The sequence below is a fragment of the Choloepus didactylus genome, chromosome 16, assembly GCF_015220235.1.
Source record: "Choloepus didactylus isolate mChoDid1 chromosome 16, mChoDid1.pri, whole genome shotgun sequence".
In the NCBI taxonomy this organism is placed as follows: domain Eukaryota; kingdom Metazoa; phylum Chordata; class Mammalia; order Pilosa; family Megalonychidae; genus Choloepus; species Choloepus didactylus.
The window spans coordinates 53,803,143-53,826,770 of record NC_051322.1 but is presented as its reverse complement, the minus strand read 5'-3'; the positions used below and the strand labels follow the sequence as shown (position 1 = coordinate 53,826,770).

Below are 23,628 nucleotides of genomic sequence, written 5' to 3'. Positions count from 1 at the left end.
TCAGCAGTTCCACATTTTCATGAGTGTTGTATGAAGTATGCCCAAAGTCAGATTGCTCTGTGGTGTCCAGTCCACGCAGTTCCTGGCTTTCTACCTACTTTCCTGGAGGAGTAACTAAAACATACAGCTCACCAGTCCGCCATCTTGCCCCGCCCGCCTGATAGTATTTTAAAAACCCTGATTGCATTTCTGATGTTCCATTATAGATTTAGAAACTAAGTATAGACCAGCTGGTCTCAAAATGTGGTCTGCTGAAAATAGTTTTGAAACTAAGACTCTTTCAGAGTGTCAGCAAGGTCAAAACTGTTTTCATAATAATTATGTTGCCTCCCCTTTTCACTATTATTTGTATTGATGGTGCAAAACCTGAGGTGGGTAAAACTGATGGCACCTCAGTACAAATCAAATCATTTATTCTTTACCCTCATGGTAAATAAAAGGAAAAGAAAAAAAATGCTAGTTCTTCTTTAGAATATGTTTAATTGAGCAGTACAAGTTGTTGTTTTACTAAATCTTGACCCTTGAGGAATACCTTTTTAATATTCTGCTTGACAGAATGGGAAGTTTGCATGCCAAAGTATGATGATGGTTGTCTCAAGGACAAGAACTTGGCTTGGGCTTGAATTGTGAGCTGAACTACTTTTTTTTACTTGAAAGAACTATTGAAATCTTCAAAGAAGGTTATTTAGATTTGGGAATTTGTCAGACTTTTTCATGAAAATGAATGAAATGTGCGTGTCACTTCAGAGAAAACAATTGACAGCAGTGTTTTTTGCCAATGATAAAGTTTGAATTTTCAAGCAAAACTTAAAATTTGGAAAATTTAATTCCCTACCATGAGCTTGATAGGCTTCCTAGTACTTAAGATTTTCTAATGAGATTGGTGGAGATATTTAAAAATGTGATTTTTATGTTAAGTATAATGATCTGTATAATTCGGCAAGCCAATATTTTCCAAGTGATCAATGTGTGGATAAAAGTTGTATTCAAAGTGCAAGTAGATCAATGGAACTTAAAAGAGATTTGCAAAAATATGAAACAATACCACTTTTCTTAGTAATTGTTTTTTAGTTTTGTTATTGTTTGTTTTTATAAGATGTTATTTATGTTAACATGTAATGAATTTATTTTTAATGAGTAAAGAAATATCTTAAATTCCTCACTTCATTTCCAGTACAGTTTTCATTTAGAATCTCATAATAGGTACAGTTTTCACCCCATTTTACATATAAGGTCATTGATGAATGGAGAGGTGAAGAAACTTGTTTGAGGTCATACTATTAATTGTATGAATAGGGACTGAAACCTTAGTGTCTTTAAATCTAGAATCAAATCCCTTAACTTTTATAGCTTAGTGGTTTTCCAAAAGTGTTCCATGGACTATTTGTATCACAGTTACCTAACTTAAGTGCACTGATTTAAAAAGTCCAGGTGTCAACTCCCGGCCATAGACCACTGAATGAGAATCATATGTGCTGTGTGGTCGTGTGTTTGACTGTGACCTGCATTTTCAGTATACTTCCTAGGTGGGTCTGAAAAGCACTGGGGTCTGAGAAATACTTCAGCATGCTAAGCTACATTTGAGTTAATAAAATGAAAGAGGAAGAGAATTTCCAGTGGAGAAGAATACTTCAAAAAAGGCATAGAAGGAGGAATAAACAGAATCATATGCATTTACAGAATAGCTTTGGTAGAGAGGACATGCCAGAGAGTGGTATAAAAAGAATTTTGAAGGCAAACTTACGTTACCATGTGTTAGTAATCTTAGAGAAGCGCTTGATCTTCTTAAAATAAAATTGTATTGTGTTTATATTTTTAAAATAAGCTGTTTATTTATTTGACCAGGTAATACATAAATTTTGCACAAAATTCAAGATACAAAAGTGAATACAGTTGGGAAAAAGAAGGTTGTCCCTCACTGCTTCTTTTTTCTACTACAGTTTCCTTGCTGAGAGGCAACCACTGTTAACAGTTTCTTGTGTATCATTCCAGAAATGGTCTTTTTAACACAGGTGGTGGTATACAATATGTTTTTTTATCACTTAGTAGAAACAAATTTTGGAGCTTTGTTCCAGCACATATTCATTGTGTTTTCGTCTTTTTTTAAAACAAAGTTTCATAATAATGAACATGTAGGTTAGTTTCCATTATTTTATTCTAACAAAACAAAGCTTCAATGACTATGATTTTACACAATTTCTAGAAAGAGTGGTTTATTCATTTTAAATTGTCAGATAATGCCAAACAGACCTGCATGGAGGTAGTAGTAACAAAGTTACTTAAAGTTCAGTGTAGCATATTTCTACATATTCTGGCTAACTTTACAATTTTTTTTTTTGCTAGTATAATAGGTGAAAAATCATATTTCTTTTGTGAGTCATTCTTATTTTATGTTATATTTGAGTGTTTTTATTTTATGTTAGCTGAAGACTGATAAATTTTGTCCATTTTTCTATTGGCTCATTGGTATTTTCCTTATTTACATATAGGATCTCTTTGTATATTAAGGAATTAGCCCTCTTTCCGTGATATGAATTAGTTCCTTCAAGCCTCAGTATAAGGTTTAGGGGCTGTTACTGTCTCCATTTTACTGAAGATGCATGTCCAGAGAGGTTAATTAATTAATTTTATTTAACATGGGTAATATGTGACAGAGTCAAAATTCCAAGATACATAGTTTGACTCAGAGCCCTCATTTTTTTACTGACTTGTCTACTGCTTTCTAGCACATTGAAATAAACAGCACATTGAGAACATAGTAATTCTTCAAATATTTAAATGCCATTTACACACTTCTCTGCTAGCAACACTGGATGATAAAAGACAATTAAAATGATCAATAAAATTAATCCTGGAGTTTATGGAAGTACATTTATTATTAGAATAGAAAGCAGGGTAAGACCTGCCATAACAGAGAAAAAACATGGTCTCAGAAGTCCAAAAGTTGTAGCAATTGTTTAAACACTTTCAAAGTATAATAGATTAAAGCATGTCTCAGGAGGCATTCGAAGTGGGCCTGAGATACAGGTAAGATTTTGACAGCTGGGAGATCAGAAAGCCAAGGAGACTTGAAGAGCAGAACAGGAAGCAAACAAATAGCCTGAGCAAAGGCCAGAATAGGCCAGAATCAGTACAGGCTGTTTGATAGTGACTAATGGGAGGGAAGAGTGCAAGTTAAGGTCACTATCTGGGAAGCCTTGAATATCAGGGTGAGCTCATGGGACCATGAAATGCTTTTGAGCAGGAAAGTAATATGATTTCCCCTTTATTTAGAAGAATTAGTCTGGTGCTATTATAAATCTTAAGAGGGTGGAAGAGATTTAAGAAGGTGGCACAAGTAGTAGTTAACTTTATCAAGAGCTAAAGAATTAGATCAGTTTCAGATGCTGGAAAGCAAGGCATTAATTATAAATGGGTGAAAACTTTACTTTTGCTGTTTCGATTTGCTAATGCTGCAATTTGCAAAACTCTAGAGATGAATTGGATTTTATAAAGGGGGTTTATTTGGTTACACAGGTACGGTCTTAAGCCATGAAGTGTCCAAAGTAAGGCATCAGCAGTAGGGTACCCTCACTGGAGAAAGGCCATAGGCTTCCGGAAAACCTTGTTAGCTGGGAAGGCACATAACTGGCGTCTGCTTGCTTCCGGGTTGCATTTCGAAATGGTATTCTCCAAAATGTCTCTGTCAGCTTCTTGGGGCAAACTCTGGGCTAGTACCTCCAAAGCATCAGCAAAACTCTGCTTTCAGTGGCCGTCTTCAAAATGTCTCTGTAAGTTGCAGCAGCAAGCTCCTTCTTCTGACCTCTTATATAGGTCTCTAGTAAACTAATCAAGGCCCACGCCTCCATGGATATTATCAGAGTTATCACCTACAGTTGGGTGGGTCACATATCCATGGAAACAACCTAATCCAAAGGTTCTGACCTAATCAACACTAATACAACTGCCCCCACAAGGTTGAATCAAAGAACATGGCGTTTTGGGGGACATAATACATCCAAACTGGCACATTCCCGATCTGTAACTATGGCAATTGGCATCTGTACTGGAGGGAGCTCTGTTCAGCTTGGGGCCAGATAGGAGGAGGAAAGTCAGGTAAGAACAAATTTTAGGTAGTTCCCTGCTTATTTGCAGAGAAGGCTACAAGGGGATTCTAAAAAACATGAACTCTTCTCCTCTTTGGATTCTATTCGGTTCTAGTACTGTAGTAAGTAGGCCTGGCACTATCCCTCCAACCTGTGTATCTCATCAAGAACGACGTAGGAGCACTCCTATATCAAGGTGCAGCTTACAGGGGCCTCTGTACCTGACATACATCTGAGATTGTAAACAATCAGTGTTGTGTATATTTGTAAAGGTCTGTGTTGTATACCTTTAATAATTCCAATTTTTTAAACCATATTTTTTATTGTAGAATATAACATCTCTACATAAAAGCAATAGCTTTCCAAGTGCCATTTAACTAGTTAGCAAATTTCAAAGAACATTAAAGATTACAATGCCATAGTTTCAGTTATTTCCTTATTATGAAACATAACATATATACAAAAAGATACTGACTTCCAAAACATGATTTAACTAGTAGATATATAGGAAATTTCCAAAGTTATTGTAAGTTATAGAACCATAATTTCAGTCATTTCCTTATTGTGAAATCTAACATATACAAAAACGTATAGCTATTAAATTACTGTTTAACAAGTAAGTATATATAACAAATTTCAAGGGATGTTACGGGTTACAGTTCCATCATTTGATTTTTTTTCCTTCTAACTATTCTAATATCCTAGCAACTAAGGACAAGAAAATTCTATGAAGATTCCAAATTCATAATCCTTTGTTAAATTCCATCTGTTGCTACTCCTTCCTCTAGTTTAATCAGTTTTCTGATCATCAGGGATGTCAAGGCGGTGACCGCCCTAACCTGTTCATGTTGAAAAGGGGTGTCAACCTTATAAGCGAAGGGGACATATCGAGTTGATGTTCTTGAAGAGGCTATTACCTCTGGGTTTCGGAACTTAGCTGGTATGGGGCACTCGGAAGGATTTAAGTTCAATTATGTTTTTTAAGGGAAGGTTGAGGTTATATGTCTAACTTAATCTTATTTTTATCTTATCTCCAGGTTTTTTTTTCTTTAAATATTTGCTTATTATGGGCGCTTGTTTTTTGTTTTCGTTCTTGTTTTTAGTATCATTAATATGTTGATTTGGTAGTCCAGCATTCAAAAGGTAGTAAGAGGTATAATGTGGTATAAAGTAAGCCTTCTTCCTATTCCTGCTTCGCTGTTTCCTTCTCTAGAGGAGAATTTCTCATGTATATTTCCAGCAACGTTATGCCTATGCAGGCATACATTATTCAAGGTACAGTATTCTGCACATTGTTTTTTTTCTTTCTTTTTTTTAAATTTTTTTTTAATTTTACACTATACCTTGAAGATTGTTCTCTATCAGTCCAAAGAGAACTGCCTCATTCTTTTAAGTGGTTGGGAGGGACTTTAGAAAGCAGCTAGTCTTAGTTATTCATTTGTCAGAGGAGGCAGCTGAGTTCCAAAGACATTAAATAACTAGTTAAGATTCTGTTTTGGAGTGAACTGACTTTTCATTGATGTGTACTCAGCCTTTTTAAAATACGTTTTACCAAGGCTTTTAAAAATATTTTTTTACTCAGGTTCTGATCTGTCTTGAAGGGGTATGGTTTGTACCATTCTTAAACTCTAGATGTTTAAATCTGGACATACTACTTATTTTCGTAGGTGGCAAATTGATTCTTAGAATTATTCTCAGCATCCACCTCTGTGACATTTGATAAGGTGGAGTCTGACCATATTCATATCGTTTCCTAGCATATTGCTTGTTTCATTTGGTAGTTTGAAATACTAATGTTACCTTTTTCTTTTGCCTATTGCATAGAAATATCTTGTAATGTTGAGGTTTCAATATATTGTTCCAGTTGTCAGACCATTCTTCTTTCTTTTCACTTTCAATTGCTGTTTCTTCTACTTTACTTTCTTCCACTGGACTTCTATCTCTTATATATCTTTGATTATGAGCTTTTTCCCCTCACCCTTAATGTACTGCTTTTTAAAAATGCAGTTTTACTGAGATATATTCATATACCATACAATCTATCCAGAGTATACAGTCAGTGGCTCACAGTGTCATCACATAGCTCTGCATCCATCACCACAGTCAGTTTTAGAACATTTTCATTACTGCAAAAAAAAAAAGGAAAACCCAAAACATCCCATTCCCTGTCCCCCACTATTATTGATCCTTATCATTGGTGTGGTACCTTTGTTACTACTGAAAGAATATTAAGATATTATGGTTGACTGAAGTCTATAGTTTGTAATATGTGCATTTTTTCTCATATACCATTCTATTATTAAGTCCTTGTAATAGTGTCATACATTTGTCCTAGTTCATGAAGAAACTTTTTAAAATGTGTACTGTTAATCACAGTCATCATTCACCACAAGATTCTCTGTGTTATACAGTACTATGTTTTAACATCTAGCTTTCCTTTTGGTGACATCTGTGACTAACCTTCCCCTGTCAGCCACAATCATACATGATTCAGCACTGTTAATTATACCCACAATAATGTGCTTCTGGGATCTCTATCCATTTTCAAATATTTGAATTCAACCTGGTTAAAAATTCTGTACATATTAAGCAATATGACTTGTTCCCTAACCTCATTCTAACTCTTGGTATCTTATATTCTAGGTTTTTTTGTCTGTGAGTTTACGTTTTATAATTAGGTCATATTAGTAAGAACATACAGTATTTGTCCTTTTGTGTCTGGCTTATTTCACTTAACATAATGTCCTCAAGATCATCTATGTTGTCACAGGCTTCAGGACCTCATTCCTTTTTATTGCTGAATAATATTCCATTGTATGTTTATACCACATTTTGCTTATCCATTCATTGGTTGATGGACACTTGGGTTGTATCCATGTTTGGCAATTGTGAATAATGCTGTAATAAACATTGGTGTGCAAATGTGTTTGCATCCCTGATTTCAGTTCTTCTGTGTAATACCAACTAGTGGGGTTGCCTGATCCTAAGGCAGCTCTGTACTTAGCTTTCTGAGGAACCACCAAACCATCTTTCACAACAGCTGTTCCAGTTTACATTCCCACCAGCAGTGAATAAGTGTTTCTATTTCTCCACATCCTCTCCAACACTTGTAGTTTCTGATTTGTTTAATACTGGCCATTCTAGTAAGTGTCAAATGATACCTCATTGTGGTTTTGACTTGCATTTCCCTGTTGGCTAGTGTTCTAGTTTGCTAATGCTGCGGAATGCAAAACACCAGAGATGGATTGGCTTTTATAAAAAGTTGGTTTATTTGGCTACACAGTTACAGTCTTAAGGCCATAAAGTGTCCAAGGTAGCACATCAGCAATCGGGTACCTTCACTGGAGGATGGCCAATGGCATCCGGAAAACCTCTGTTAGCTGGGAAGGCACGTGGCTGGCCTCTGCTCCAAAGTTCTGGTTTCAAAATGGCTTTCTCCCAGGATGTTCCTCTCTAGCAAGCTTGCTCCTCTTCAAAATGTCACTCACAGCTGCACTGAGTTCCTTCTCTTTGAGTCAGCTCATTTATATGGCTCCACTGATCAAGACCCACCCTGAATGGGTGGGGCCATGCCTCCATAGGAATCTCATCAGAGTCATCACCCACAGCTGGGTGGGGCACATTCCAAGCAAATCTAATCAGCACCAAAACATCTGCCCCACAAGACTACATCAAAGATAATGGCGTTTGGGGGACACAATACATTCAAACTGGCACAGCTAGTGATGTTGAGCATCTTTTCATGTGCTTTTTAGCCTTTTGTATTTCCTCTTTGGAAAAATGTCTATTCAAGCCCTTTGCCCATTTTTTAATTGGGTTGTTTGTCTTTTTATTGTTGAGTTGTAGGATTTCATTATAAATTCTTTTTACTAGTTATGTGTTTTTCAAATATTTTCTCCCATTGAGTTGACCACATTTTCCCCTTTTGACAAAGTCCTTTGAAGCGCAAATGTATCAGTTTTGAGGAGGTCCCATTTGTCTATTTTTTCTTTCATTTCTTGTGCTTTGGGGGTAAGGTCTAAGAAATTGTCACTTATCACTAGATCTTGAAGATGTTTTTGTACATTTTCTTCTAGGAGTTTTATGGAACTCTCTCTTATATTTAGATCTTTGATCCATTTTGAGTTAATTTTTGTATAGGGAGATAGGGGTCCACTTTCATTCTTTCAGATAGGGCTATCCAGTTCTCCCAGCACCAGTATTTGAAGAGATTATTCTGTTCCAGTTGTGTGTACTTGGCAGAACTAACTTTTGGTTTTATTGATTCTGGTTTTTTGTTTTGTTTTGTTTTTTAATTCTCAATTTCATTTATTTCCACTCTCATCTTTGTTATTTCTTTCCTTCTATTTGCCTTGGAATTAGTTTGTTGTTCTTTTTCTAGTTCCTCCAGATGTGCAGTTAGGTCTTTGATTTTAGCTCTTTCTTCCTTTTTAATGTGGGCATTTAGAGCTCTCAGTTTCCCTCCCAGCACTGCCTTTGGTGCATTCGAGAAGTTTTGATATGTTGAGTTCCTGGTTTCGTTTGTCTTGAGATATTTACTGATTTCTTTGCAATTTCTTCTTTGATCCACTAATTGCTTCGTCTTTGACACACTCATTGGTTAAGAGCTGCTGTTTAACCTCCATATATTTGTGACTTTTCCAGTTCTCTGCCTGTTGATTTCTAGCTTCATTCTATTAAGTTCAGAGAAAGTGTTTTATATCATTTCATTTTCTTAAATTTATTAAGACATTTTTGTGCCCAGCCTGTGGTTTAATCTGGAGAATGTTCCATGAGCACTTGAAAAGAATGTATATCCCCTGCTGTTTTGGAGTGCAATATTCTATATGTGTCTGTTCTGGTTTGCTAATGTTGCCGTTATGCAAAATACCAGAAGTGGATTGGCTTTTATAAAGGGGGTTTATTTGGTTACAAACTTACAGTCTGAAGGCCATGAAAATGTCCAAAATAAGGCATCAACATGAGTATTTCTTCACCAAAGGAAGGCCAATAGCATCTGGAAAACCTGTTAGCTGGGACGGCACATGGCTGGCATCTGCTGATCCCTGGTCATGTTCCAACTCCTCTCTCAGCTCCTGTGCATTCTTCAAAATGTTGCTCTTGGGGCATTTTGTCCTCTCTTAGCTTCTCTGAAGCAAACATTGGGCTAGCATCTCCAAAGTGACAGCAAAAGTCTGCTTTCAGCGGCCGTCTCCAAAATGTCACTCTCAGCTGCTCTGAGCTCCTCCTGTTCTAAGCTCTTTTATAGGACTCCAGTGATTAAATGAAGACCCATGCTGAATGGGTGGGGCCACACCTCCATGGAAATAGTTCAATCAGAGTTATCACCTACAGTTGGGTGGGTCACATCTCCATGGAAACAACTTAATCAGATATCCCACAAGATTGGATTAAAAGTTCATGGCTTTTTCTTGAGGGACGTATTGTAGCCCAACCAGCACATTCTACCCCCTGGACCCCAAAAAGGACACTCTCTTTCCATATACAAAAGACATTCATCCTATCACAATGTCACAGAAACTTAAAAGGGGAACCATTTCAGTAATAATAGGTAAGTACAAGATCTTATAAAAATCAGTTACAGGCGTGGTCTGTCCTAAGGCAAAATTCCCCTCTAGCTGTGGACCTGTGAACTATAGAACAAGTTATTTGCTTCCAATATATAAAGGAGGGACAGTCATAGGACAAAACGTTTCCATTGCCATAGGGAGAAACTGAAAGGAAAACAAGGTTCACAGGATCAAAACAATTCCTAAAACCCACAGGGCAAACTTCATTGGATTTCAAAGTCTGAGAGTCATTTATAGAATTACGTTTTTTTCCTCAAAAAAAAAAAAAAAAAAAACCGCTTGGGAGAACAACTATGCCACCCTTTCCAAGGGCCTTTGCAGCAGCCGCTTTATCTCCAAACATTGGGGTAAGTGCTTCAACATATCCACACATTGGGGAGACCACCTTCTTGGCCTCACCCTCCTCAAGCATTGGGGTACCACTGAGACTCTGTCTCTCTGGGCAAAGGCTCTCCCCTCTCTGAAAGGTAGGATGGTGGCCAGGCTGTGTCCAATCCCCGGGTAATGTGCTCCACCTTCTCTGAGGCCTAGGGCAGCAATATTCTTCCTGAGCATTGAGGTAGAAGGCCCACCCTCTGCCTCCGGGACAGACTCACCCTTTCCACGTGCATGGGTTGCTCTGCTCTCTTTGCCTGAGATTTCTTGACTCTAGACCTCAATTTCCATGTTTCTGTCTTGTAAGAAATTTTTCCTTAAATTTGTTCCTTCTCCATCTCCCCCAGTCCAAGCCAGCAGGGTTCCATCTATACATATCTCTCAAAAATCTTATTGGCTTGTCATGAAGCATACAGGGGTCAAAGCCATCATACTATAGGAGTTTCCACAAATCCTTTCTGGATAACTCCATCTCCAGTCTTGGCTTGTACTGAAATGGTGGTAGGTTTCCATGTTTGGTTAAATCCTCATGTGGGGCTGTAGTTTCTGGGGTCTCACTTTTTGTAAGCCCAGAATTTTCCATATGTTAGTTTCTGGTTTCTTTGTACCCAAGAGTTCAATTCTCAGCTTATCTTTGTCCTGTCGTACTATAAGCTGCAAGGAGAAGCTAGGCCGCACTTTCAATATTTAGTTGAAATCTTCTCAGCTAAAATATCCCAGCTTGTCGCTTTCAAATGCTGCCTTCCATCTGACACCAGGACTCAAATTTTGCCAAATTCTCCGCCACTTTAAAACAAAGGTCGACTTTCTTCCAGCGTGCAACAACACATTCATCATTTCTGCTCAAGGCCTCATCCGAAGTATCTCTAGAGTCTGTATTTCTACCAGCAGTCTCTTCAGAGCAGTCTAGGTCTTTTCTGTCAAGTTCTTCACAATTCTTCCAGTATCTTCCCCTTATCCATTTGAAAAGCTGGTCCAGCATGTCTGGTATTTGCAAACTCAGCAGCACCCCACTTCTCTTGCACCAAAATCTTTCCTGTTTTCTAATGCTGCTGTTATGCAAAATACCAGAAATGGATTGGCCTTTATAAAGGGGGTTTATTTGGTTACAGACTTAGTCTGAAGGCCGTGAAAATGTACTAATTAAGGTATCAGCACCAGTATACCTTCACTGAAGGAAGGCCAGTAGCATCTAGAAAACCTCTGTTAGCTGGAAGGGCACATGGCTGTCTCCTGCGTCATGTTCCAGCTCTTCTCTCAGCTCCTGTGTGTTCTTCAAAATGTTTCTGTGTCAGCTTCTCGAGGCAGACTCTGGGCTGGATCTCCAAAGCGTCAGCAAAAGTCTGCTTTCAACGGCCGTCTCCAAAATGTCTGTCTTAGCTGCAACACTGAGTTCCTTCTGTTTGTTTGAGCTCTTAGTAAACTAATCAAGACCCATGCTGAATGAATGGAGCCACACCTCCATGGAAATAATTCAGAGTTATCACCTACAGTTGGGCGGTTCACATTTCCAAGGAAACAACTTAATCAAATATCCCACAAGATTGGATTAGAAGATCATGGCTTTTTCTTGGGAGACATAATATAGCCAAGCTGGCACAGTGTCTATTAGGTCTAGTTCATTTATCATATTCTTTTAGATTCTTTGTTTTCATATTGATCCTCTGTTTAAATGTTCTGTTTGTTGAATAGAGTGGTGTGTTGAAGTCTCCCACTGTTATTGTAGAGACATCTTTTATTGCCTTCAGTTCTACCAGTGTTTGTGTCATGTACTTGGGGCACCTTCATTAGGTGCATAGATATTTATGATTGTTATTTCTTGGTGAATTGCCTCATTAATATATAGTATCCTTCTTGTCTCATAACAGTTTTGCATTTAAAGCCTGCTGTTAGTATAACTACCCCAGCTTTTATTGGTTACTGCTTGCATGGACTATCTTTTTTCTTCCTTTCACTTTCAACCTATTTGTATCTTTGGGTCTAGAATGAATCTCTTGTAAACAGTGTCTAAGTGGATCACATTTTTAATCCATTCTACAAATTTGTCTTTCGATTGGGGAGTTTAACCCATTAACATTCAGTGTTGTTATCATAAAAGCAATACTTACTTCAGCCATTTTATCCTTTGACTTTTATTTGTGTGAGCTTTTTTCTCTCCTTTTATTCGTTTAGTTGTCTTATTGATAATCTTCATTTCTATACTCTCCTCCAAGCCCCTCTCTCCTCTTTTCAGCCTGCAGTACTCCCATTTATAATTTTGTAGGGTTGGTCTCTTGTTAACAGACTCTCTCAGCTTCTGTTTAGCTGTGAATATTTTAAACTCTCCCTCATTTTTGAAGGACATCTTTGCTGGATAGCAAGTTCTTGGCTAGCAGTTTTTTCTCTTTCGGTATCTTAAGTTATTGTACCATTGCCTTCTCGCCTCCAAGATTTTTGATGAGAAATCAGCACTTAGTCTTATTTGGTTTCCCTTGTATGTGCTGAATCACTTTTGCTGCTTGCAGAATTCCCTCTTCCTCTGGCAGTTGATAATCTGATTAGTATGTGCCTCGGTGTGGGTCTTTTCAGATTTTTTCTGTTTGGAGTATGTTGGACTTCTGAGATTTGCATATTTATGTTTTTCATAAGGGTTAGGAAATATCCAGCTATTATTTCTTCAAATAGTCTTCCTGGACCTTTTACCTTTATTTTTTTCTTCCTGGAATACACATACTGCACATGTTTGTGGGCTTTGTGTTGTGAATCATTTCCTACTCGAATTTTTCCATTTTTTCCCCCTCCATTTGTTCTTTTGTCTGTTTGAATTCAGTTGGTCTGTCTTCTAGCTCATTGAACCTTTCTTCTGCCTCTTCAAATCTTCTGTTGTGTCTCAATTTTTTTTTTCATTTCATCTATAACATCTCTTATTTCATAAGAGCTGTGATTTTTTTATTTATTCTTTCAAGTTCTTCTTTATGTTCACTCAGTGTCTTATTAATATCTTTTATGTCTTTAGCTATCTCGTTGGATTTGTATATGAGATTTGTTTTAACATCTTTGATTAATTCTGAATTCTCTGTCTCCTCCAACTTTTTAATTTGTTCCTTTTACTGGGCCATATCTTCCTATGTTTCAGTATACCCTGTGATTTTTTGCTGATAACTGGTGTCTGATTATCTTGATGGGTTTATTCTGAAGGTTGGTTTCTCTCTCTTGTCTAGGATTTCCTAGTTGCTTGGGTTTGTATTAAGGCTCTTGTTTGACAGTTGGATCATCATTATTTCACAGCAAAAACAGGGCTTAGTATCCATGCAGGGGGCATAGACCAGATCCAGTGGGCACTGGTATGGGATCTGGAAAGTCTCCAAAAAGCCCTCTTTTTCCTTTATTTTCTGGTCTGCAAAATAGATGGTGCTCTTCCACCACCTGTTTCACTTGTGAAGCAGTTGAAACAGTGGTTCCCATTGGCATCAGACTGGAGGGTCTGAAACTGTGGAGATGCCGTGTTCTCACTGTCCAGTCAATATCTGGCTCAGCGTTAGGCTGTGTCCCCCTCTATGCTTGTCGTGGCAGACTCAGTGGCCATCCCAGTCTGCAGCTGCCCGCCAGGCAGGGATTGGGCCACCTGATACTGCTTCCCTCGAGAGTGAGAGATGGGCACCAGGAGCCATGGAAGAAATTACAGTCTTTCACCACAGTGTCTCAGTCTCTTCTTCCTGCACTTCCCTGTGTGTTGAATGTACTATTTTTTAAAGTTGAATACCAGATGCCTTCCTTTTTGAGAGCTTGATAATCATAATTTGTTTTCCTTTTTTTCTGCACAAATGCTTTACCACGGGGAGTTTCATAATTTTATTTTATTGATATGAGACTACATGATATACAATTTGGGCCATGCAATAAAGAGAAACAGCATCTTTTTAATATAATCATGTTTGTGTAAATTATGTTACGCATTAATGTGTGAGTTATGACCAATAATTATTTGTTTTTACATATGGTGCTAAAGATGCTGTGAGGAAATGTCAGTACTTCTTTGTTCACTCTCTTCTCTGTCCCCAAAGATATGTATTATTCTTAGAGCCATAGCCATCTTGCAGTTCTGTTAGATAAAAACAACTAATTTTGCTGGTGCAAAGCAAGGAGCCCGAACATATTTTATAGTTTATATGTCTGTGTGTGTATATATATATAATTTTATATTTTATATGTAGACCCTTAACAGCCATTTGTTGGAAGATGTGGTTTAACGAATTCTGTTGGTAAAGATGGAGCATACCAAAAGTCTAAAGCAGAAAAATGGAACAAGTTTTAATCATTTGATTTCAGATGAACTGGTCAACAAAGCTTCTTCTCAATGGCTTTTATGTGGGTGTGGATATTTCACGACCTCGCAATTTCTGCTGCCTGTCAGTGGAACAGTGAAACACCTGGGGATTTCTGAGCAACTTGTAACCATCTTGGATAAAAACAAAGATGTCTCTTTTCATTTCTTTGTCTTTCATTGCAGGGAATTTGTGGATGACTTAGTGTAACTTCTAAATCCCTCCTGTTGCATCTCATTCACAAAACACAGAGGGTGGGATGGACACTAGAAGACAAAGATACTTCTTAATCATCCTTCCAATATTAAATGTGTACTAATGGTTGGAAACAGCAATTAATTTTAAAAGCTTATGGGGAGAAAAATAGCCTTTCTTCAATTCTCCTCTTGTTTGGATGAATGAGTAAAATGATATCATTATTGTTATAAAGAGGGATCTTGAATTCTTTTACTTTGTGAAATCACTCATTTCCTTCCCCCCCCTTTCCCTCTCTCTCTCCCCCCCTCCCCTGGTTCCCTCCCTTCCTCCCTCCCTCTTTCTTCTCTGTCACACACACCCACAACCAAAAAAGCTGTAACTTTTTAATTTTTCTATTAGAGATGAAGATGACATCAATGATGTGACTTCCATGGCAGGGGTCAATCTCAATGAAGAAAATGCCTGCATCTTAGCAACACACTCTGAGTTGGTTGGCACCCTTGTTCACTCATGTAGAGATGAACCATTTCTTTTCATTGGAGCTCTACAAAAGAGAATTTTAGACATTGGTAAGTTGACCTGAGAAGACCGTCTACTGTAGGGAAAATGTTATCAAACGAGACTGCCTAGATTGATTATCCTCTAACTTAGAGACTTAATTAAGGCTGTAGAGATAATTGAGATTTCATGGATGTTATACAAAGTATTTGATTTTAGAAATTATTAACATAATTTGAATAACCTATAGTTTCTACTTTAGAAAGTTAATGGAAGTAATAATTTATTCATATTTTTAATTTTTTAATATATACATTTGGCATATTATGTTTTTTTCCCTGTCTAGTCCCTCCCTTGGTTGGTTTTTATGTATGCATGTACAGATGGATACTTATTGTTTCATTTGTGTTTATAAAATATTTATAAAATTTAAAATCCAATGAGACTGTGGTCCTTTTTGCTTTCTCTCATCCCTAAAATTTAAACCCACCCTTGCCTTGAAAGAACTAAATTAGAATATTATGGTTTTCTCTAGATCCAAAAGTAGTTATTTGGCTGCAGTGTGTGTAAGAAAATGGAAGCGAGCACACCAATAGTATTTTGGAACTAAACAGCTTTTTTGTAGTTGTTTTCAGTCTGAAACTTGCAGTAAGATGAAAGACTACAGTATCCACAGACTAACTGAAAAAAAAGAAACAGATTGGAGAGATATTTTTGCTTGTGAGTTATCGCTTTGTGTCTTCACATGGTATTTTTTTAATTAATTAATTAATTAATTAATTTTTTTCATTTTTATTGAGATTGTTCAGATACCATACAATTATCCAGAGATCCAAAGTGTACAATCACTTGCCCCTGGGTACCCTCATACAGCTGTGCATCCATCACAACTTAATTTTTGTTCAATTTTTAGGAACTTTTCATTACTCCAGACAAGAAATAAAGTGAAAGATGAGAAAAGAAAAAAAGAAAAGGAAACTCTAATCCTCCCCTATCCCTAACCAACCTCCCTCAATTGTTGACTCGTAGTATTGATATAGTACATTTGTTACTGTTTATGAAAAAATGTTGAAATACTACTAACTGTAGTATATAGTTTGTAATAGGTATATAGTTCTTCCCTATATGCCCCTCTATTATTAACTTCTAATTGTATTGTCATACATTTGTTCTGGTTCATGGAAGTGATTTCTAGTATTTGTACAGTTGATCATGGACATTGCCCACCATAGGATTCAGTTTTATACATTCCCATCTTTTGACCTCCAACTTTCCTTCTGGTGACATATATGACTCTGAGCTTCCCCTTTCCACCTCATTCACACACCATTCGGCGCTGTTAGTTATTCTCACATCTTGCTACACATGGTATTTTTTTAAGACCAGCTTTCTACTTTCACCCATGTCAAATCTGGGGAGGCAGTAGTAATAAGCTTTAAGTATACTTGAGTAAGAACCTTTAAGTTTTATTTTGAAGGCTAATAAAAAATGCAAAGATTTCTGATTTTTGAAATACCCATGGTATATTTAAGGGCTATGATATGTTTTATTATTTGAAATTTCCAGTCTACTTCAAAATGAGTCAGTAAGTAAGCATTGAGCTCTTATTACATGCTATGCAAATTATTCCTTTTTTCCTTCTCTAGTTTCAAGTTTTTAAAATCTGATATTGGCACATATCTTTTATCACCAAAAAACCTAGCATTTGAAAGTAGTCCAAAAGGACAGTAATTCAGAAGAACTGATTGTAAAATATTTGTTTTCTGTTCATATGTGTTTTGTTTGTCTACCTTCCCTCCCTCCCTTCTCCACTTTCTCTGTCTTTCTCTCTCTTTCTTTGACTGTTTTTCTCCCTCCCTCCCTATCTACCTTCCTTTTTCTTCCCACCTGTCTCCCTCCCTCCCTCCCTTGCTTCCTCACTTCTTCCTTTGGCTATGTATTTTATACTGTACAAGAGCCAGTTCCTTAATTTTGGAGCAAGCCTAAGCACTATTCCTCCCTGTTACGGCTTGGGATATTTACTATTATTTTAACTTATATATACATGATTATCGATAGCTTTGGTACCATAGAAGTAGATACTTAGTTTTCTCAATTCTCACCCCCCCATACCTCCTCCAAATTTTATTTCTAGCCTGATTTAAATATTGTATGATGGGAAACATTGAAAGAGCATTTTTCATCATTTAGGCAGGGATCAGCAAACTTTTTCTGCAAAGGGCCAGATAATTTTTGCCACTTCACAGGCTATATGTTCTGTTCCAGCTACTCAGCTTTGTTGTCAGAGTGCAAAAGCAGCCACAGACACTGTGTAAACAAATGAATCACAGTATATTACAATAAAACTTTTTCCATGAAACAGGCCAGAAATGGCCCATTGACAAGTTTACCAACCTCTGACTTTGGAGAATTCTGAAGGCAACCATATATATATTTATTTCTTAATGATGAAGCACGAACCTGTTATTTAATATGATGGAAAGCTGCACTAATTCTTACTTCTGAAGTCTTTAAGTTTAAACAACAACAACAAACACACACACACACACACACAAAACCCTAGAATGAATGTGATAAATGGAGTTTATGTATTTCTAGGTCTGTTTACTATTTATATTAAATTTCATTTTTACAGAATAGGTTAAAGCAAGGTCATTCCTAAGAACAGAAATTATTAATTTACCCAAAGAATTTTTTTCAAAAAAAATATTTTTCTTCTTAAATAATGTTAGAAGTTTAAACATGTCAGTGTTCTTCCTAAATTAAATTGTGTTAGAAGTTTAAACATGTCAGTGTTCTTCCTAAATTAAATTGTGTAGGCATTCATTCGAATCACATAAGCTTGCAAACAAACACCAACTAGATCCCCTGACTCAGTTAAGTTGACTTTAAATTTTAGAGTATTTTATTTAAAAGTGTTTGTGTTTCTTTTACAGTATTGAACTTAGTAACTGTAAACTGTGTTTTATTACCATTTTAGTGAAGAAATTGAACATCTGAGTGTTTTCTAAGCCCTGAAGTTGTTTGCAGATCTCAGCACTTGTTTATTTCTAATATTTTAGAAATACAGATTTTTTTCCCATAGAATGAATAACCTGTTTTATAAACATGTATGATATTATTTTCAAAGGTTTCCCCCCAAAAAACTAAGTATTTTTAAATGCCCATGTTCTTTCATTTAAGTATAAAATAGCATGTCATCCCCTTCTCTATGTTAAGTTCTTTAGTCATTAGATTGTTTTGAGATTGTCCTGTCCCTTCTTTAGAAGACCCCCTCTAATTCGTTTATTCTGAGGGTTTAGTAAAGTAAGTTTAACTTTGTGATGCTTTTTTTTTCCTGCTCAAATATGAAGTTGGAGATGAGTTCAGTTTTCCTTCAGAGTTAGGAGCTAACTATACTTTGAAGGCTTGACTTAGGGAGAAGCTGGATAATTTTACATCATCTTTTTCCTATCTGGTTCACTGCAGACTACATTTTGAATTAAAGTTTAAAATTTATTTTGTAATAATATCATATCCTATATTTAAGAATTATTGACCTTTAAATTTTAATATTTTTGCTATAGTATTTCACCCTTTGATGAGAATACAAGGGTATGTTTTAGATAAATCAGAATGGAAAATGAAGCAATACCATTAATAAAGATTTCTGTGTGTATGCCTATATTAAAAATAAACACAATAGCATCATTAAAAGCTCATTTAAATTAGACGACCTAATTACCTGTATCTTTAGATTTAGGTCTCTGTTGATACAGGTAGTTTCACTAGGTCCCAGAAATACTATTTAAATACTAATCAGGTTGACTTATAAATGAGCTTCTGGTATGTGGTCCAATTTGTTTTCCTGAAACTTTCTTCCTAGTTAGCATAAAGTAAGAAAGGAAGTTGCTTTGTTTATAGAAAGGAGATACAATGAAAGAGAAATTACTCATATGGATGGATGAAATGATGAGCTTTGAACCCATTTCAACTTGTAAATTGATTCCCAGTTCAGTTTATCAAATCATGAGTTAATGCGAAGTAAACATGATTGGTAATGGATTATAAGAATATCTTGGAAACACAGCATTAACAGAGACTCATAATCTGTATTCATTGAAATAAATGTCATAAATTGTTATCGGTGTCAAACAGGGCAAAATGTAATTTTCTGTTTTTTTTTTTTTTAATTACTAAAATTAACAGAATATGGCACTAATTTCTGCTGTTACCATTTTCTTCCCTGAACACTAGACTTGATTTGTGTCCTTATTAACTTTGTCCTATAAATGACCTTGCAAGGAGAATGATTCTAGAGGCTAAGTGAAACAATGTCTATATTTTCTGAGGCTTCAGGCTAGGTTATATTAATACAGTGTCTAAGATCTTTGAAGTTGTGACTTTACCAGGAAAATCATAATCTCTAAACCTTTATTCATAATGGGTATGACTTCCAGGGGAACAGAATACCTGCTGTGCTAATTATTTCAATTATCAGCCACTATTAAAACATGTAATGGATTTTCTCTACTTCCACAGGTAAAAAACATGACATTACGGAATTTAACTCTGATGCTGTGAACTTGATCTCCCATGCAACACAGGAGCGATTACGAGGCCTTCTAGAAAAACTGACTGCAATTGCTCAACATCGAATAACAACTTACAAGGTAAAGGAAATCATTAAAAAAGTAGTGTTAAAGGTAGTTTTTTGTTGTTGTTGTTGTTTTTTGGCATGGGTACATATTCTAAATATATTTTCAAAGGAAATGACTGAGACTTATATTTCGTAGTCTTCAAAAATCAGAGTCTCATCCCTAATTTCCCATATTTAGATTTGCTCACATGACAAAATTAAAATAGAGTTTAAGATGGTATCCAAAGCTTCCTTACAAGTGTAGATTGAAATACGCATTTGTTCTTTCTCAGGATTCTCCTCCTTATGCTTTTGAATGGGAAGGATATGTTAGAATGGAATATATTACTTGTGATTTGTGTTAGGTGGTCTGTACTCTACCATTCCTGTTCCTATTAATAAATTAGATTATTGCATTGAGAGTTAATACTGTTACCACTCGTTGCTATTGGCTGCTTACATAAAACATGAAATACATGCAAGAATAGCCTGTCTTATCCCTAGTGATGTGAACCAAATGACTTGCCATTATCAAGGTGAAGGCACTTAGTGTATTTCAGTTACAGTTTTGTAGGAAGGCAAATTGATTGGGTGATGAGGGCAAAAGATGATAACCTTTTTCTCCTATGTTAAGCAATGTTGACAGCTAGGTTTTGGTTAAGATGGTTTGTGGGTAACTTTCTTAGGTTTTGGTTTACACGAATGGTCCTTTTCGTAGTGTCTTAGTTATAGGTTAAAAGGAATCCAGGGAATGGTCAGCTTCCACACCACTGATAAGTTCCCTGAAGGAATCACTCTATTTTCTCTCCTTTCTACGTCATTTAGAACATCAGAAGAACTATTTAATTACTAAGATCCTCACCTGTATAAATCTTTGTGAGAATTTGCTGAACTGACTTAAAAATATACTATCAACAGAGAAAAACTCTGGGGAAAAATCAGTATTTCTTTTTGTGTATTTCTATGAATTTTTTCTTTTCATCTAGATAATTTGTTGACATACAGTTGTTCATATTTCTCTCTTATAATTCTTTTTATTTCTGTAAGGTCAGTAGTAATGTCCCTTCTTTCATGTCTGATTTTGGTGTTTTAAGTCTTATCTTTTTTTCTTTGTCACTCTAGCTAAAGGTTTGGCAATTTTGTTGATCTTTTCATAGAACAATTTTGGTTTTCATTAATTTTATATATTGTTTTTCTATTCTCTATTTTGTTTATCTCATCTCTAATCTTTATTTTTCCTTCCTTTTTCTGGATTTGGGTTTTGTTAGCTCTTATTTTCCTAGTTCCTTGAGGTATAAAGTTAGGTTATTATCTTGAGATCCTTCTTTTTTAATGTAGGCATTTACAGGTATAAATTTCCTTGTGAGCATTGTTCTCACTGCATTCCATAAGTTTTGGTATGTTGTGTTTCCATTTTTGTATATATCTAAGTATTTTCTAATTTCCCTTAAAACCCATTGGTTGTTTAAGTGTGTGTTTTAATTTTCACAGATTTGTGAATTTTCCAGTTTTCCTTACCTTGTTGATTTGTAACTTGATTGCATTGTGGTCTGAGAAGATACTTGGGATGCTTTCAGTCTTTTTAAATTTTTTGAGAACTTTATGGCCTCACATGTGGTCCATCCTAGAGAATGTTCCATGTATTCTTGATAAGAATGGGGATTCTGCTATTTTTGAGTGAAGCATTTATATATGTCTGTTAGGTCTACTTGGTTTATAATGTTGTTCCTCTGTTTCCTTATTGTCTTCTGTTTACATGTTCCATCTATTATTGAAAGTGGGGTAGTGACATCTCCAGCTCTTATCGTAGAGCTGTTTATTTCTCCCTTCAGTTCTGTCAGTGTTTGCTTCACATATTGTGGGACTCTCTTGTTTGGTGCATATATGTTTGTAATTTTATATTGTCTTGATGAATTGACCCCATTATCAATATATAATGTCCTTGTTTGTCTCTTGTTACAGTTTTTGACTTAAAGTTTATCTTTCCTGATGTAAGTTTAGTTACTCCAGGTTTCTTTTAGTTTTATTTTCATGGAATATTGTTTTCCATCCTTTCACCTTCAGCCTATTTGCTATTTATTTTCTGTATGTCTTATACCTTTTTAGTTCTTCATTTCCTCCATTACTGCCTTCTTTTGTGTTTAAGTGATTTTTTTTGTAGTATACTATTCTGAGTCCCTTCTCATTTCCTTTTGCGTATATTTTTTAGATATTTCCTTAGGGATTACCATGGAGATTGCAATTAGCATTCTAAATTTTTAACGATTTAGTTTGACTTTATACCAACTTAGCTTCACTAGCATACAAATCTCTGTTCCTATACAGCTCCATCCCCCCTTAAATTGTCACAAATTACATCTTTAAACATTTTGAGCTCATTGTTTTATGCATTTGATTTTCAATTATTTAGGAAATAAAAAGAGGAAATAACTCAAACAATATAATAATAGCAGCTTTTATATTTTCCTGTATAGTTACTTCTGTTGGTGATCTGTATTTCTTTGTAGCTTTGAATTACTGTCTAATATCCTTTGTTTTCAGGCTGCTGGATTCCCTTTAGCACTTCTTGTCAGGTAGTTCTGCCAGTAACAAACTCCCTCAGCTCTTGTTCTTCTGGGAACATCTTATTTCCTCCTTAATTTTCAAAGATAGTTTTGCTGGATATGGAATCTTGGCTGACAGTTTTTCCTTCTGTCAGCCTTTTAAATATTGGCCACCATATTTGTTTGTTTGTTTATGAGAAATTGGCTAGTAGCCTTATTGAAGATTCCTTGTACATGAGGAGTCCCTTCTCTCTTGCTTCTTTCAATATTCTGTCTTTCTGTGGCTTTTGACAGTACGATTATAATTTGTCTCAGTGTGGATCTCCCTGAGTATATCCTACTTGGGGTTTGTTGACCCTCTTGGGTGTTAGATTCATGTTTTTCATCAAATTTGGGGCATTTTGGTCATTCTTTCTGTCTCTCTCTACCTTCTGGGACTCCCATGATATGTATGTTGGTGTGATTGATGGTGTCGCACAGATCCCTTAAACTCTGTTCACTTTTCTTCATTCTTTTTTCTTTCTGTTATTCAGGTGAACAATTTCAGTTGGCCTCTCTTCAAGATCACTGATTCTTTCTTCTGTCTGCTCAAATCTTCTCCTGAATCTATCAAGCGAATTTTTCATTTCCATTATACTACCTTTCAGCTCCGGGATTTTTATTTGGTTCCTCTTTATAATTTCTATCACTTTATCAATATTCTCATTTTGTTCCTATATCATTTCCCTGGTTTACATTAGTTCCTCATCCAGGGTTACCTTTAGCTCTTTGAGCATACTTGATGTAAAGTCTTTGTCTAATAAGTTCTGTGTCTGAGCTTCCTCAAGGATGATTTCTATCAGTTAATTTTTGTTCCTATTAATGGGCCATCTATTCCTGTTTCTTTGTATGTCTTGTAATTTTTTTGTTGATAATTGGGAATTTTGAATATTATAATGTGCTAACTTTGGAATTCAGAATCTCTTCCTTCCCCAGGGTTTACTGTTGTTGCTTGTTGAGGGCTGTGGATGTCTGTTTATTTCTGACTTTTCCAAACTACTTTTTTCAAAGACTTTATTCCTTGTTGTGTGGTTATTGAAGTCTATTCTATTTCTTAGGAATCAGTCAGTGTATGACCTGGCAGAGATTTTTTTAGAGTTTCCATCTTTAAGTTGGCTTTTTCTTTGATTCAGCATTCACTTGGTTGCTGCAAACCTTTGACTGTTTCCAGAGTTCTGACAAACATGCTTCTGACAATTTCTGCTTAATCTTTCAGTTTCTGTGAGGAGATGGCCCTTAGAGCTGCCTCATCCATGCAATATCAGTATTTCTTCAGCCACAGAAGACTATTTTCCCATCATATATATTTGTTTTTGTTAGTTTTAGATTAAGTACTAGCAGAAGCTAATTGAAATCCTTGTTTGCAGAAATTCATTAACTCTGAACTTTTTTTTCTGT

The 23,628-nt window shown here is 35.9% G+C and overlaps 1 protein-coding gene across 2 annotated transcripts in view; it reads left to right on the top strand.

Moving 5' to 3' along the window:
- TAF4B (TATA-box binding protein associated factor 4b) overlaps positions 1-23,628 on the top strand; it is a 197,223-nt gene that overhangs the window by 50,251 nt on the left and 123,344 nt on the right. For both annotated transcript variants that reach the window (XM_037805602.1, XM_037805603.1), the window contains exons 10-11: positions 14,932-15,101; positions 19,552-19,682. In XM_037805602.1, the coding sequence (XP_037661530.1) occupies positions 14,932-15,101; positions 19,552-19,682 (301 nt within the window). The remainder of the gene's footprint in view (positions 1-14,931; positions 15,102-19,551; positions 19,683-23,628) is intronic.